The following is a 16,272-nucleotide window of genomic DNA, read 5'->3' as shown; positions in this document are numbered from 1 at the left end:
ATAATAACTTTCCCTCTTTTTGCCTTCTGAATCTCTCTCCATTTTTTTTTCTTCCATCTCTTACGCAATAATCCTCAAAGCATGTACCTTTGGTCTACTCAGGATTGGAATGTGTACTGTCAATTTCCTTTTGGATTACAGCTTTCAGTTGGCTATCTACGTAAGACTTTTACTATCTATTCCTATACAAAACCAGTGAGAACAATATTATTCTTTATCAAATACTTCAGCCTCTGCCCTCCCCATCCCGCCCCATCCCACAAGCAGAGAGCAGACACAATCGTTTAAAACACACAACATGATCTTCTTTATTTAATTGTTTAATCAGTTTACATTCCACAACTGACAGATTATTTATTTTATTTTTTCCATGAACAAGTCATTTAATTAATTACCAGACACTTTTTTTTTCTTCAATCGATGGAAATACAATATTTCTGCCAATTTGAAAAAGAAAATTGCAAGATGCAGTCAGTTTCAGTGAAGTCCCCAAATGCTCTCTGCTTCCTCAGTCCTTTCAAAGTCACAGGAACCTGGCAATTTCCCTTTTCATTCCCCCCCTCCCACTTCCCTGTTAAATTCCTCTTAGAAATCACAAGAGTTTCAAGATCTGGTTTGGATCACCTTTTCTGTAATTAATTAAGTATGAGAAGGAACAGACAGTACAATAGATCTGATAAGATGTAGCATTCTTGTTAAGATTAAACAATACATTTATTCACATCATATCAGAACAAATTAACATAATATTTAATCTTATTTTAGCACCAATAACCACAGGAATTGCTACCTCCAAGGGGAGAGTTGTTAGAATCCTGCAGTAGACACCACTCCTTGTCTAACCAATCAGAAAGCACTATGCAAATTAAAGTAAAGGTAAATAAATTTATATTGACTGAGCAATAATCTGGCGGACCATAAACACTCCAGGTGTTCGGGAGTTTTGTCGGCGATGGTCCCTGTCTAATGACCATATATAAAACATACTCACCAAATCAGCTCATTTTCTCTCGCTTGGTAACACAGGGCTCAGAATGTTATATTTTAAACGAATCAAACCTTGTCATACTGGCTCTTTGAAATGCTTTGAGAATGCCCAGGGGTTTGGTTGCTTGTGTTCTATTCTGTTCTCTGCACTAAGATCTTGCTCCTTGTCTTTTTTCCTGAACCAAAGAGGTTTCTTCAAACCCAAGGAAGGTGTGTAAGCAGAGAGGAGAGGTAGGCAACGGTGGCCTGAGTCACAGTGCAAGGATAGAACTTGTCACTGCCACCTCCCAGGAGACCCAGCCCACCTGTGGCTGCCGCTCAGTGTACCTCCTTTGTAGCATTTGATTTTAAGCTAGAAAATTAAGGAATGGAGAAAACAGCTCCGAATATTGGTGAGATGTTCTTAGCAGGCAACTGCACCAGATGACAGATGGTTGTGAGCTCTTTTTTCTTCACAGAGAGAAGGCCTGTCTACCCTTCCCCACTGAGAGATAAAGGACATCATAAGGCAGTGGCTGATGCACCTACAGCCTAAAAGATCACGACCTGCTTTGCCCTCTAGGACTTGGGTAGGTCATGAGGGTGGGGTTCCCTTACTGAGTAGGTGAAACAGAACTTCCAGAGGCTAAGACAGCAGCTGGACATTGCTCTGTGCTTTCCACTCTCAGCCAACGCAGCCAGCCTCCTGCCTCTGTCAGCAGTGATACGATCTTGGTAGTTAGCGATACACAGGGAAGAGTGGTCCGCTCAGTCTCTTAAAGAAGACCCTAAATCTGCCCTGGCCTAGACAGCAGTCAGAAGCCACACATGGCAGTAGAGCACTGGAAATGTGACTGATTCAAATTAAAATTGTTTTTTTTTTTTCAGAGTAAAATAATTCACACCGGCTTGAGAATATTAAAAAAAAAACAACATAAAATATCTCAGTGATTTATGTTGATGCCATGTTGAAGTGATATTTTTGATATGTTGGGTTAAAATATAGTATGAAAATCAATTTCACCAGTTTGGTTGGGCTTTTGGAAATGTGGCTCTTAGGATCTGTAAAACTGCATATGTGACTCATATATTCCTGTTGGACAGCAGGGGTCCGAATCACCTACCAGAAACTGGTCCCAGAGATGATCATCAGAGGAGGATTGAGACTGAAGCTGCCTGTAACCATGGAGTGGAGGGAGGTGCTGTCATTGGCCAAGCATGGTGTGCTTCCCCACTCTGGGAAGCGACTCTTCTCCTCTGGAAGGCAGGCAGCGTTTGTGCAATGGGATCATCTATTCCCTGCTGGATCCTGCTTCCTCTTACTGCAGGGTCACTGCCTTGGGGCTGCTTCTCTGCTTCTACGACGAGGGCATTCTGGTGATCCAGCCACATCTCCTATCTAAAAGTCCCCTTCATCTAACCTCTACTCTCCCATCCACAGTTTTGCACATGGCCGCCACCCCACAACCACCGCTGCCTTCTCCATTCCCCTCCGTGGCGACCCTGGGCCAGACCTCCTGCCTGTGACTTGGAGAGCCACACTTGCAGATCGAGCCACAGATTACAAGGCAACTCACAGGCCTCATCTCCTCTGATGCTCCTTCTCCTACCCTGGCCCCGGTGCAGCAAAGCTGTCAGTAGAGATAATAAAATCAGATCGTCAAAGGAGGCGGGGGAAAAGGCATCTGAGAATGAAAAGGTAGATAGAAGGCTTTGGACTCTGAGCACAAACTGGCTGTTGACTTGAGGTGACTTTCTGAGGAATGAAACTGGGGGTGGATAATGGCCGGGAGAAGAACTCCTGATTTACCTCCACGTAGTAAGTAAGCAAGCACACACCAGCCAGCGCGGGTACAGAGTCTCTCAAAAAATAGCAGCAGAAAGGACAAGGAGACTCGGCATCCCAGGAGTCCTGAAAGCTCCCCCACTCCCTGTTGGGTGGAGAGGACTGGAGACATGGTGAGGTAACGAGACTCACCCCAGGCCCAGGCCCGGAGTGAGCTGGTAACAGAGCTGCTGAGTAGCCACCGCAGCATCAGGTCTCTGTGTTGACCTTTGCCATGACCTTGGCCTTTCTGACTTTGATGGTATGCTCTTACTTTGGGGGAGATAAATTCTACCACCAAGGCAAACCCCTTTCGAGCAGAACTCTGACTGCCAGAGAAATGACCAGAAAAATCACCTGTGCCACACCATCCCTCCCCTCAAAGGCCACCAGAGTCAGGGTTCTAGGGCAGTTCCACCCAAGTCCTCAGAAAACGGAGGGCTACAACATCGCACGTGAGTAGTCGCAAACCCCTCCCCTTTATTTTCAGTTTCCACTTTTATTGTACATTTTTACAGAGAGTCTTGAATAGCAAAACAGTCACACCGGGGGGGTGGCGATGGGCAAGGGGGATGGGCGATACCGGAGAGGACTCTGTAAACGGCATCGTCACACTCACGACACAGACACACCGGTACACACGGACGTGGAGGGGTCCGAGGGCCACCCAGAAAGGAAAGGAATGGAATGCTTGGGGTCCAGGAGAGAGAGAGGGACACAGAGTTCCTCAGGAAGCGACACCAGTCCTTGGGAACGAACAGGAGAGGCTGGCGTCTGTCAAAGGGATGCCAGGTTGAGCTGCGGCTGGGCAATCCCAGGTGGGACCCAGATTTCTCAGCACTGAACAAACACCCCTGTGCTGGGCAGTCTCCCCCATTCCTGGCTGGGCTATATCAATGGCAATTTTTGAACTTCCCTAAGAGAAGGTCTCAACACAACATCGATCCACTGCAAAGCATAAAGTGCACAGACCCTTTTGGGAGTACATTCTTTTCTCATTTAGAATCTAGGATTCAGTTTTTCCCAAACAAGATCATACTTAGAACATATCCCAGTGTGTGTCCCACCCAGAGGACTCCCTGCAAAAACTTGGAGGCTTCCAATGAAGTCATGGGCTTCTCCAGTGGGCAAGAGAAAGCAGGTCCTAGCTCCTTGAAACTTATCCTAAACTTAAAAATCATTAAACCTTTCAGAATCTAACTTGTTCCTACCACTTGGGTAGGTACAGCTGGAAATAATGCTAGAACTGGTCAAAACAAACAACGAGGCATTAACCACATGCTTTGGTTAAAAGTTAACTGTTTCAGTTCATGGTTTATGTGTTCCATCATTCTCTGGGAATAAGCAAGAGGGACAACAGTGCCCTTTGCAAAATTGGCCTTGGGATGATAGGAAAGAATCTGGGAACACATGAAGTAAATTCAGGAGCCAATTTCTCTGGAAGGTCTGAAGGAAGAAGATAATCCCATGTGTTTCTGGTGGACAGGTAAAGTCCTATTTAGCAACCAAGATGACCTCTCTCTCTTATCCCTTTAACAGCAAGGCACAGAAACTAGATGCAAGAATTCCATTTCAGTGAGGGCGCTGCTGCTGTAGATAACTTGAACCGTGTGTAATTCATACGGCACTTCATGTTTGCAAATGTCACCCTTAGTATACCATGAGGTAAAGTGTTATCACCATCCTCACATTGTAGCTGAGGAAGTTCAAGTATGGAGAAGACACAGTGCCCAGAGTCAAATCATTTTAGTGCAGAACAGAAATGAAATTTACAGTAGATTCATTATACAAGTGTAGCTTAATTAGTGAGTTACTCTGGCTTCAGTGCTCTTAACACCCATGATTAGATTGAGATGGCACCTGGGGGGAAAAAAGAACAAGTAGGGGAGATGTGTGTGTGTGTGTGTGTGTGTGTGTGTGTGTGTGTGTGTGTATGTGTATATATATATGTATACATATATATGAGAGAGAGAGAGAAGTAAATCCCCAAACAGGAAACATTTAGTCCTGTTCCACCTTCTAGTATTGAGCTTTCATAGGCCTCTTTGTTCTGGGGGCTCAGAATCTGTGCTCCTAATGCCAAGAATCGAGAGTCAACGTGATGCAGAACAGTGTGGTTCTGTGGCCATAAAATGTCCTCATAGTCCCATCTGCTAATCCCGAGAAAACCATGCATTAGAGAGGTTTGGGGCCACAGCCATCATGACCGGGTACACCATAGATGACAGTGTGATGGAATTATGGACGAAATTGTAGTATTTTTGTTTTTCACTTTTATAAGTAAAAAACATGTCTACAATGAACATGTATTACTCAGGAGAAAAAGCTCAATAGCTGATATTAACATATTCTAAGAGCAGGAAATCAAGTTTAAGAAACATTTTACACCTTGGAAGAATCAATGGAAAGATGCCAAATACAATCCCAGAAGCCAATGGCTCTGAGAGATATTAGAATCACTTGTGTTCATCAACTCTGTGGTGGGCTTGCTTAAAAATCTGTCCCCTTTCTCTGCCATACCAACTGGAAGACAGCACCAAAGCCGGTCCAGCTGGTACACACCAATGGCTTCTCTATGTGCTGAAATCACCTCTCACTCCGACTCATCACATTTACCAGGACAGCACTGGATGTGTTCACGGGGATGCTTAGTCCCAGGAGCAGACAGAACACTTTCAGAAAAGCAGTTTCACTTGAACTGAAAGAAACAACCGAGTGTCACATAAACCACACCAAAGAATGACTAGGGTGTGCATTTCTCCCCACTTCTTCCCTTGGATACGTGCAAACCAGTTCATGAACACTCTCAGAATAAGCTAGGTGAATATGTTCCTTTCTAAATGCCTCTAAATGGTCTATTTGATTTTTTGAAGTCTGACATTGGCTCAGGTAGACATCTTGGGAATCCTAAACTGCACATTCTTCCACTAAATCAGGATAACCCCACATGATGCTTTCATGCCAGGCCTTTTACTGTAAGTATGGACCAATACTGAGAGACAGTCTCCAGGTACCCTCTCCTCTTGGAAGGAAAGGAAGCACTGCTGGGCGGAAATGCCCAGTGGGAGAATAGACCAACATGGCGCCAGGACCAAGAGTGCTACACAGGGATGTGAGGTCCAGGAAGGCTGGTCTTGATTTGGTGGAGCTGTCCAGTCTTTGTAACTTCATAATCCCTAGAGGTCAAAGGGTAGAGTTGCTGAAACGCTAGGACTTGTGGGAAGGTTGAAACTGGAATGGGTGCAGTCTTTCATTTTTTAAATTTTGATGCCGGTGAGCCACAGACTTCCTTATGAAACCTAACGCCACAACAAAGATGGGGGCTACTTGGAGTCTATCTCTACCCTTTCTAGATATGAAGTACTTAACTATTTTAGCTGACTAAGGTAGGTTCAGAGGCAAGTAGAAGAGGGTAGGAAGAGAAGAAACCATAACTCCCAAAATGAGGGGAGAGAAAAATGGGATCTCTCTCTAGGCAAACATGCCACTTTTCTGAATCCCTAATCTCGGAGGGGAGAAAAAATAAATAAAAGTTGAAATGGGCCCTGTGCTCAAGGTTGGCTGGCATGGAGCTTACAGCATAAGCTTGATAACATACTTGCATGCACACGCCATAAGGAATTTGAACTTGACCTGGATGGGAACTGGGGGTCTTATAGAGGCCACTGACCCTAAGCCCCTCTTTAGGTTTGATTCTAGTTCAATTTGGAGTTAGCAGCGTCTGGCTTTGAAAGCCTCACAGGTCAGGTCTCTTTTTTGCTTCTTCCTCAGCTGCCTTACAGTCAGGAGGCTTCAGGAACTGCTCGGAGGGGTGTGGTTTAAATCTATGGTCAAGCTCCTTTGCTGAGAGAATCTTCAAAGTCACCTGGGCTCTTTTCCTATTGGCTAGGATTTGCCTCCTAGACAGGGGCTTCCATTTTGACCATGAGCCTGGCCATGTTACTCTTCCCAAGCAGGACAGACCCCAGAGTGCTTGTATCTGTACCTTTCTGGCCCCAATATCAGAGAGCTAAAAGGCCCTGCTCTGCAGATGTGGAGATGACACAGATGCTCTACTTCCCCAGAGTCCTTCTGACATCTCAGGGATGCTCAAATTTCAAAGGGATGCAGTAAATTTCATTAAAGTTTCAACACAAAGATAAGTACTGGATTGGGCAGATGATATACTTGTAGCAAGTATGTATAGAAAAAGAGGGTATAAATAATGATAGTTCTATGAGCTAGTGTCTTCAAAAATGGTTACTAAAGAAGTTTAAACAGTTGATAGAAATCTGTCCCATTTAGAATTGTTTCCCCCACTTTTCTGCAACTGCAAAGCAGCTGGAATTTGCATCTAGTCACAGATAAACCTCTGCCCCAAATGGATGCTCACAGATACTTGCTCTCCCTGTCTAAATCAAGGTGCTTGGTAAAAAGTCACAAGGCCTCTCAATCTGAGATACTTTTTTATCACTCTTCCCTTCTCCCAAGTATGCCATTTCCCTAAAGGGAGAGATCAAACTTTCAAAGAAAAATGAAAATAAAATTCCCAATTAAAAAAATAGGGTTTCCTGAAAATTACTTCCCTTCTCATGTGGGTCTTAAAAACAATCCTTGGAACCTCCATCAGAAGCCAACAGCACTTCTTTCTACCCAGCTCTCCTCCATCGCCCGGTACACCCATACCAAGGGCACTCACACGCTAGACCTTTTGCAGAAGCTGACTGGGCTCCCTGGAGAGGGAGTCTTGAGTAGGGCATCCACACTTGCGTGCAGGTGTGTACTAACACAGACAAGCAAAATGCACCAGAGATACACACAGCATCTACACTCAAGCCCATTCACGCACATCAGATGTCATAGCCAGATATGGATTATACACACACACGGTCAAGAAGAGCAAATGACAGGCTGGACTTACACGGATGCAAGGTGCCAGGGCCAGTGGTCAGTAGGTAAGAAGAGGGGAGAGCTGGTTGGAAGACAGGTGAAGAAACAGCAATGAGGAAGGCAGGCTGCTGAGTGTTGGCAAAGTTCCCAAAGTATATGAGCATTAAACAGCTAGATTCTCTGCTGCAAGGTCAACTGTGGCTATGTCAGCTCAGGGATTCTCTCCCTGCTTCGCCTGGGGCTGCTGGGCACCAGCAGGGCCCCTGAGGTGACTGACCTACTCCGGCTCTACAGCATCCACAACTCTGATTTCTCTCCACTCACCAGCACCTGCCTCGCCATTTTGCTCAAGTGGGCCTGAGACACCGGGGTGGATTTATTTCACCTCTGTTTGGGTGCTAGCTACTAAGACAACTATTTTGGGATTCATGGCCTTGAATATCAAGAGGAAAGGGAAGAGGATGGAAAGTCAAGAGTTCTCCATTAATTTACACAATATCATACAAATTTGAGCCCATGGGTAATGGAGGTGTTCTCTCTGCATGTGACTCGTTTTCCTTCATCTGTACAGACGTTACCCCTAGGAAAGGGGTAGATGTCCAGTGACAAAGGACAGCCCCCATGTTGGGGAGTGAAGGTCTTGTTTGGTATACGTACTTGTACAACAGCAACCAGAGGCGACATTCCTTCTCCCTCCTGAACTGTGTGTTCCCCCCTCTTCTCTCATGGCTTTTGTGCCCAGCTGTGTCTTGAACTTCCAAAATTAGAGGACTAAATCCTGTGGCGATCCAGAACTGTAATGTGCAGAGCCACAGGGTCCTCTGGCCCAGTGGTTTTGTTCTCGGTTCTGCTCTCTGGGAATTTCTGTTGTACCAAAAGTAATAGAAAAAATGCAACACAGCTAATAAAACCTCCCACTCAGGCAGCATCCACCACATGTGCGTTCTCTCTCTCTCTTTCTCTCTCTCTGTCTCTCTCTGTTTTTCTTCAAGCATCTGCAGCTGCAGCACCAAGTACTGGCATCCTTAGAGGCCTGCCTCTCATACTTTCTAGGAATCTGGGCTTCCATCTCAGCCATGAAACCACCATAGTGATAGAGAGACAATGGTCAAAATGCAATATTTCCATTGAAAAGGCGGAAAAGAAATAAAGGAAACCACCCAGTGTTCACACACACACATACACACACACACACTCACACCACATCACACCACTACTCCAAGGCTCTGATCTGCCCAGGGAGTGCAGGTGGGGAGGACGGGGTGGCCTCTTGTTTACTGGGCGTAAGGCAGCTGGAAGGTAAGACTGGGCTTTCTGAGCATCCACTGAAGTGTCCTTTTATTGGTGTGGATCTTGCCTCTCAGCATGTTCTCTCCCCTTCCCACCTCTAAAATTTTGTCCGAAAGTTTGGCCACAGAGAGAAAACTTCCTTCTTGGTTTGTTTTCTCGTCTACTCCTTGTGTGTTGCTGGTGGGCCAGGAAGGAGCTCAGACAGGAAGAGCAGGAGGAGTGGTACTGAAAATGGCCTTGAAGATGTGGTTCCGCTCTATGAACCAGGGGGCCGCGCTTCCCTGGGACATGTCCGCGGGGTGGTGTCCTCTCCTGCTGGCCCAGTGCGTGGCACTTCCTTCTCACATCTGGGTTGCTCCAGACCACTGCCACTGTCCCTTCTAGCTCCCCACCACGTGCTCATGAGTGACGGGGACCGAGATGCTATCGCAGGTGGTGATGTTTGCTTTGTCTTCAAGAAACTGTGAAGCCAAAAGTCAAGAATTGATGGAAGAGCCACAGGATGGGAACACTTTCCCCATCTTGGTGATGAGGCAACACAAAGTCTGGCGAGATGCAGGTGCCTGAGCCAACTCAACTCTACCTTGGCACTGGCATCGTCTTGATTGAGTTTTGTTTTATATATGTATATTATATATATATTTATATATATATATATGTGTGTGTATGGGTTTGTTTTTTTAGCACACTGTCCCATTCTCGGGTCTGGATTTAGGGCAGTTGGTCCTCGGGACAGGTTGGACAGAAGGGGCCAAGGTACAGAAGAATCCCGAGATTAGCGTGAGGCCCAGGCCCCCCCACGCACAGAACATGGACCATCCATAGCCGTGGCTGATGTCATCGGGGAGTCCATACAGGTAGCGTGGGTAGCGTGACAGCTCAAAGTTGATCCCAGCCACACAGGTGCACAGTGAAATGATGCAGAAGGTTCCTGGAGAACAAGGGGGAAAGTTGGGGTGGGGAAGCAGAGAGGGAAAGGGAAGAGGAGAGGGAGGGAGAGAAAAATTAGGGTTATTACATTTTCAAGTTTCTGGAGGAAGAAAAATGAGAAGATTCAGGTTAGAGCAGATGATCACAGAGGTCACCATCTGGAATATTCACAGGGAAGACAGTATTAAGGGATCATCACTTCCTTACTCTAAAAAGTTCCCAGTCTTGGACAAACCCAGGAAGTCTCTTCTTTTTGGAAAACACCCCAAATAACTATCTCGTTAGGAGTTTTGTGGAGGGGGAAGTGAGGCAGGACAGCATTCAGTTCATTTTTCTAAAGCATGTTAAATTCATTTTCTTTCTTTTTTTATATAAATATTTTTTAGTTGTAGTTGACACAATACTTTTATTATTTATTTATTTCTATGTGGTGCTAAGTATCAAACCCAGGGCCTCGCAGGTGCTAGGCAAGTCTCTACCACTGAGCCACAACCCAGCCCCTCATTTTCTTTCTTTGAAAAGAGAAAAGTTCTCTTTTAGTACTTAAAGTTCTTTCTGATACATAACATCTTATGCAGTATTATTTCTCCCATCTATTCACTAATAACTCTTTGGCCAGCAGGAGAAAATTTCTTTCTCAGTTCGCTTTCTCAGATTGCTAACTCCTGGAAGTCATTTTTCATTTCCAATAAGACAACATTTCCTAAAGCATCCTCCATGGAACACCAGCCCTCTGAGACCCTCCTTTGCAGTGTGGGGTGGGAGGGGCTGAGTCAAAACAGTGGGAGCCTGAATATGCTTTTTCGCTCAGGAAGACTCACAATCCATGTTGGCACAAGTTCACTCAAATCACCTAGTTCTAAGAGCTTTTTCACAAGCTTGTTTGGTGCTGGGACCTCCTCTTAAAGTTATTCATATTGACCATCAATCAGAAGACTGCTATAAGAGGTAGAATAGGATACAATGTTTTAGAATCAAATCCATTTTTAACCTGTATAAATATTTGGTATACCTAGGATGAATTCAAGAACTTCTCCAGTATTTGTTCTCCTATGTTTTTTTTAACCCCCCGATGACCTGCAGAAGTATGTACAGTTGTCCAAACAGTCAAGTTTCTTGAAGGTCCAGCCTATATCTTCCAGAAGATACCTGAAGGACAAGGGGGAAGAGTGGAGTAGGATAACGAGTCTGTGATCATTTAAGTGGCCACAGCAGCTGCAGTGATACCCAGACACAGAGTAAGGGCATGTGCTGGGAATTATGCTAAGTGCTCAGCAGGTATTGAAACTTTAATTCTTAAAACAACTCTATGTTACTACCCCATTTTACTACCCCATTTTACTGATGAGGGTATCGAGGCCCAGAGAGGTGAAGTCAGCCAGACCACAGCTTGGGGTCTTCTCCATTTTCTATTTAAGACTGGCCATCAGGCAAGGTGGTCCCTTCATAGAAACACCCTCCCCACGTATGATGGTCCACTTAGGCTCCAGCTCAGTGTGGACTGGTGGGCTGTAGTCCTGGAGGGCTAAAGCAGATGGCTGGGTCCCATCCCACAGTCTCAGCTTCATAGGTCTTTGTGCTCTTAACAAGTTGTTGGAGGATGCTGATGCTGAGGGTCAGGTGGCCATACTTCAGAACCACTGGGTTAGGAAAAAGGTTTTATTGAAGAAAGAGGAAATGTAATAGGTCAAAGTTCAGAACACAGAAGCAGAAATAAAAATAGGCAATGAAGGTAAAATTTTTTACCCATAATCCAAGAATTGAAATTTCAAAGTATAATGATAGTTTATGATCTATCAAATCATAAAGTTTTAGTTTGATTTTTGGATTTGCCCTGTTTTCTAAATGATCATCTCCAGAAGTAGTAAGGTACAAAAAAGTGGACCCTCCCATAGACTCTAGGGGAACTGTAAATTTGTGTATACAATAGTCATACCTTTGACCTAGTGATTTCATTTTAGGTTAAGAAAATAATCCTACCTGGGGACAAAGATCAGGAACAAAAATAGTTTATGTGGTGGAGCATGTAGGGAGGAGGGACTGACGAGAGCCCTGATGCTGGGATGAGCACTATTTCCTGAGCTGAGAGGTTTGAGCTTCGCGTGGAGTCAGTCCTTGGAGGGGTCAAGGCATTTTGGTGACTCCAATGTGCATTTTCAGAGACCACTGAGCCAGAAGCGCAGAGGATAGTCCAGAGGTAAGGAGACCAGCTAGGAGGCCACTGTGGGCATGAGAAGAGAGGAGGATCTGGCAAGACTGGACCAGAGTCTGGAGATCCTAATGGCTTAGTGAATAATTGCTTCAAGAATGATTAGTTGTAGAGACAACGGGAAGTGATGTGCCAGGGGTGATGTGGACACAAGTGCAATATGTATATATGTCACGAATGACTGTGTGCGTGAGTATGTGCTTATGTGTGTTCATGTGTATATTTGTGTGTGCATGTGCATGTATTCCATGTGTGTACATGCTTGGGGGGGGGACAGTAAAGTATACACACAGCCATTACTTGTGAGAATAGTAAGGATAGTCCCAAACCTGTGGGAATCACAAAGCAAATCATTCCCTTGTGTTGTGACTAGTTCTCAGAGTGAATTCTTTGATGTTTCCCAGGACTAAGTCTCAGCTCAGACTTCCTAAATCCAAATCTCTTGGGGGATAACATGGGCATCATTAGTTTTTGAAAGTTTCACAGATGGTCTATGGCCATACCACCCTGAACGCGCCCGATCTCGTCTGAAAGTTTCTCAGATGACTCGTGTAGATCAGCCTTTTGGAACCCTCGTGTTGGGGCAGAGGTGCTTTGTACTACCTGGAGACAGAGCTCTAGGTAGGAGAGGGCACACAACAGTCCATGGGGTACAGCCAAGAGGAAAGCAATTGCCTGGGTGTGGCAGAGCAAAAGAAAACTGTGTCTTGACATGATTTTCAAATATCCCAAATTCTAACAAACAAAACTGGCCTGTTTGTGTCTCAGATAGTGTGGCTATGTTTCTCATTGCTAGCCTGAGAACCTATCATTGAATGTTCAAGTATAAAATTTGCTAACATATAGATTTAAGACAGAATGAATGTGTGTATGCGCTTGCACACACATACATACATACACAGCCACAGTGGGGTGAGTTCAAATTTGAGCTGTCCATGGGATGTTCAAGGCACTGAGAAACACGGATCTGGAGCAGTATAGAAAGTTCTGCCTGGAGATGTGGACCAAGCCAGCCTCTTATAACTTGAAGCTCTGGATGTGTTGAGGTCCTGTGAAGACTTTACATAAGCCATATTTACAAAGGACACTTTGGAAAATGGGAACATTTTTTCTCATCAGCAGCTGTACTGTCCTCTTCATGAAGTCCAGGGATTTGTTTTGGGGGAGAAGGTCCATCTCAATGGAGTGTCGGCCTTCCCAGGCTGCCTGTGGCTGCAAGAGCTTGATATTAACACACTTTTCATAGCATATTCCACCAGCAGGATGCACAAAGAATGTGGTTGATAAATTGTGAGTGGAGAGAAGGACCATGTGGACCCAATTTCCAATGGGAAATGACTTCTAGAGAACATACATCTTCTTACGTTATGATAATGGAGTTAGTTGGGGCATTTTCCTGCCTTCACTTCCTATCAGTTGTACTGTGCCTTTGGAATCTTTCAAAATTCTTCTTTTCAATATTCCCAAAGATAGGAAAAACGTCCATGGCTCTCACTCAAGATGGTCCTTTAAGTTGGTAGGTCTGTGAGAAATGTTTGAGGATAATGTGTAGACCTGTTTCTGGATTTGTCTAAAAGTTCTCTTAATAAAATGCCCAATTAAAAAAAAAAAAAAGATGGCCCTTTAAGCCACTCATCTACACAACTTGCCAGGAAGTTTCCCTGTACAAGAAGAGAAGAGTTGGAACAAGTTTTGTTTCTACATATGCTACTCTTTCTGTTATGAACAAGGATTTATATTTTTATATGCTTCTCTACTAATAAATTCAAACTTAAAAATGTATTTTAATAGATAGAAATGGCTAGAAGTAGGAATGTACTAGATCCTCAATAAATGAATCAAATGAATAATGAGTTGCCCTTGTTCCTCAGCATTGTATTCTGATAGTTTAAATCACAAGGTGCTTCAACAGATAGCAATTGAGTCCTGGGGAGTGGGGGAGGGGAAGACAGAGAAGCAAGGCCCCTGCCTGAATGTTCTCCTCTTAATGACACAGCTCTGCCAGTAAATTGGTGGCTAATTGGGGAGTGTGGGGTGCATAATTCCCCCCAGCAACTTGCTGGGGTTAGATGGGGGCCTTTGGGAAATTAAACAAAGATGTTAAATGGCTCTGATGGAAAAAAATGTCTCCATGTAAGGGCAGCAATAGGCATCATAGCATGGAAGTTGCAACCCAAAGTCCCATGGGTGGTGGCACAGGGCTGGGGATTGCTGAGGAAACATAAGGGAGATTCTTCTCAGAAGAGTCCAGGTCCAGCCCACTCTATGGGAAGCAGGAAGTAGCAGACATGGCCTCTGAGGCTAGGTCTTTATGCTTGGTCATTTAATTTCTCATGAGTACTTAGCCATAGATAAGTGAGGATACGAGAAAGGCAATAGTAATAATGCATGGTACTATCTTCTTAACAATACCTCCCATGGGTTGGGGTTCAGGCCTAATTCCGATCATACTCCAATTCTAATTGTAGTTCCAGTGCAACAATTAAGTGACAAGAACTCTGCCCACTTGGAGCAAGGCTGTGGTATGTGCTGCAGATGCTGGCTGTGAATCAGGACAAGTATGACTCTGGCTAGGGCAATAGTGGTGCTTGTGGTAAGCAATGTCAAGTCTGGGGGTGGGGACAGATTGGCCAAGATTGGGTGGAGGGGACAGTTCCTGTGACAGTGGGCTCCATGGAATTCAGAACAGATAATCAGCAAGTGTTCGTTGAACTTATATGTTTGTGCCAAGCACTATGCTGGATACTAGGGAGATTTAAAAAAAGGAGATGATGAGATGATAAAAAGAGTTGATAAAAAGGCATGATCCCCACTTTTAAGAATCTTTAATTAAATTCTAAAGTAATTTTATTTATTTATTTATTTTTTACAAAAAGGGCTTATGATCTAGTAGGGATAAGAGTCATGCATACATGAAAAGACAAGGCTGAAGTGAAGTTAGTGCCAGGCTGGGGCTGAAAAAAAACCCTGAGTTAATCTTCAGCTCCAGAGAGTACATAACTAAAAGGTCCCCTCCAGGCCTAGCAATGTCTAGGGAAAGAATGAATAATAAATGTCTGGTGGCAAATGGTCAGAATAATTCTGATATGGTAATGCCAGATCAGGGAGGGTTTCCCATGGGAAGTAAATCTTGATAGAAGAACAGGATATCTGCAGGCAATAAGCGGAAGGGTCCCCACCTGGTCACTGCCCTGTTGCCCTAGCTCCATGCCTGGGCTGAGACGGCATGCTGCATGCTCCGACTGCACCTCTCTATTGCAAAATACCCAGTGCCACCACCAGCATCAAGCTTCCCCGTTCCTCACATGAACCACTAGTAACCGATCACTGGTGTCCTGCCTTCTACTCTTGCCCCGTATAGTAGCCAGTGGTATTTTAAATCAGATTATGGTTATGATTCTGTCCTATTGAAAACCCTATAATAACTTGCAATAAATACAATCCAACTTCCTGTATCTTGCCTATGTAGCCTTACCTGAGTGGATTTTGCCTACCTCTCTGACGATGTTTCTCACCTTGACCCGCAACCCCCTACACTCATGCTCCAGCTACACTAGAAAGCTTTCTGTGTCTCAAACTAGCAAAGCGTGTGTCACCTCTGCCTAGAACGGCTCCTCTTGGGTCTCAATTCCAATGAATGTCATCCTCAGAGAGGTCCTCCCTGGCCTCTTCTGAAGTGCCACCTTCCCTGGCGGTCTTCAAATCATGTTCCATGGAGACGTCTCAGGAACTGCCAATGGGAAGGAGGAAGAGAACAGGAGAGGCTCCTAACCCTCTCTCCTCTCTGGGACCAGAACAGCTCTGTTTTTATTTCTTTCCATGAGAAATTTTGATGAAAGAAAGGATTGTAGTGATGTAAACACTTTCCAAAACCACTGGCCTTTCCCATTACCCATGGGATCTTCATCCAGGTATATCTCTGCAGGGACTAGCCTTTGGACAGCAAAATCCAATGGCTGCTCTAATACTAACAAGCCCATGCCTTTGGCAGAAATAGACCATCAGTCTCAACCTTCGCTCTGGCTGGTCCAGCCAGGAGCCTCAGCCTCCTTAACCCAGTCCTACAGGCAGACAGATGAAACCCGGGCAGTCGCAGCTGGTTGGAATGAGAAACAAAAACTAATTACCCTCTCTGTGCCAGGACTCTAGCTGCCATGAGCTCAGAGTTCAGGAGTCCAGTTAG

The 16,272-nt window shown here is 44.8% G+C and overlaps 1 protein-coding gene across 1 annotated transcript in view; it reads right to left on the bottom strand.

The window, feature by feature from the left end:
- Positions 1–283: 283 nt before the first annotated feature.
- Positions 284–16,272, bottom strand: part of Tmem178b (transmembrane protein 178B) — a 346,914-nt gene continuing 330,925 nt past the window's right edge. The window contains exon 4 of the mRNA XM_005332437.4: positions 284–9,881. Within this exon, the coding sequence (XP_005332494.1) occupies positions 9,631–9,881 (251 nt within the window). The 3' untranslated portion in view covers positions 284–9,630. The remainder of the gene's footprint in view (positions 9,882–16,272) is intronic.

This window comes from Ictidomys tridecemlineatus, chromosome 2 (genome assembly GCF_052094955.1).
Source record: "Ictidomys tridecemlineatus isolate mIctTri1 chromosome 2, mIctTri1.hap1, whole genome shotgun sequence".
Lineage (NCBI taxonomy): Eukaryota > Metazoa > Chordata > Mammalia > Rodentia > Sciuridae > Ictidomys > Ictidomys tridecemlineatus.
The sequence above is the reverse complement of the archived record's forward strand: the minus strand, read 5'-3'. Positions and strand labels throughout refer to the sequence as shown.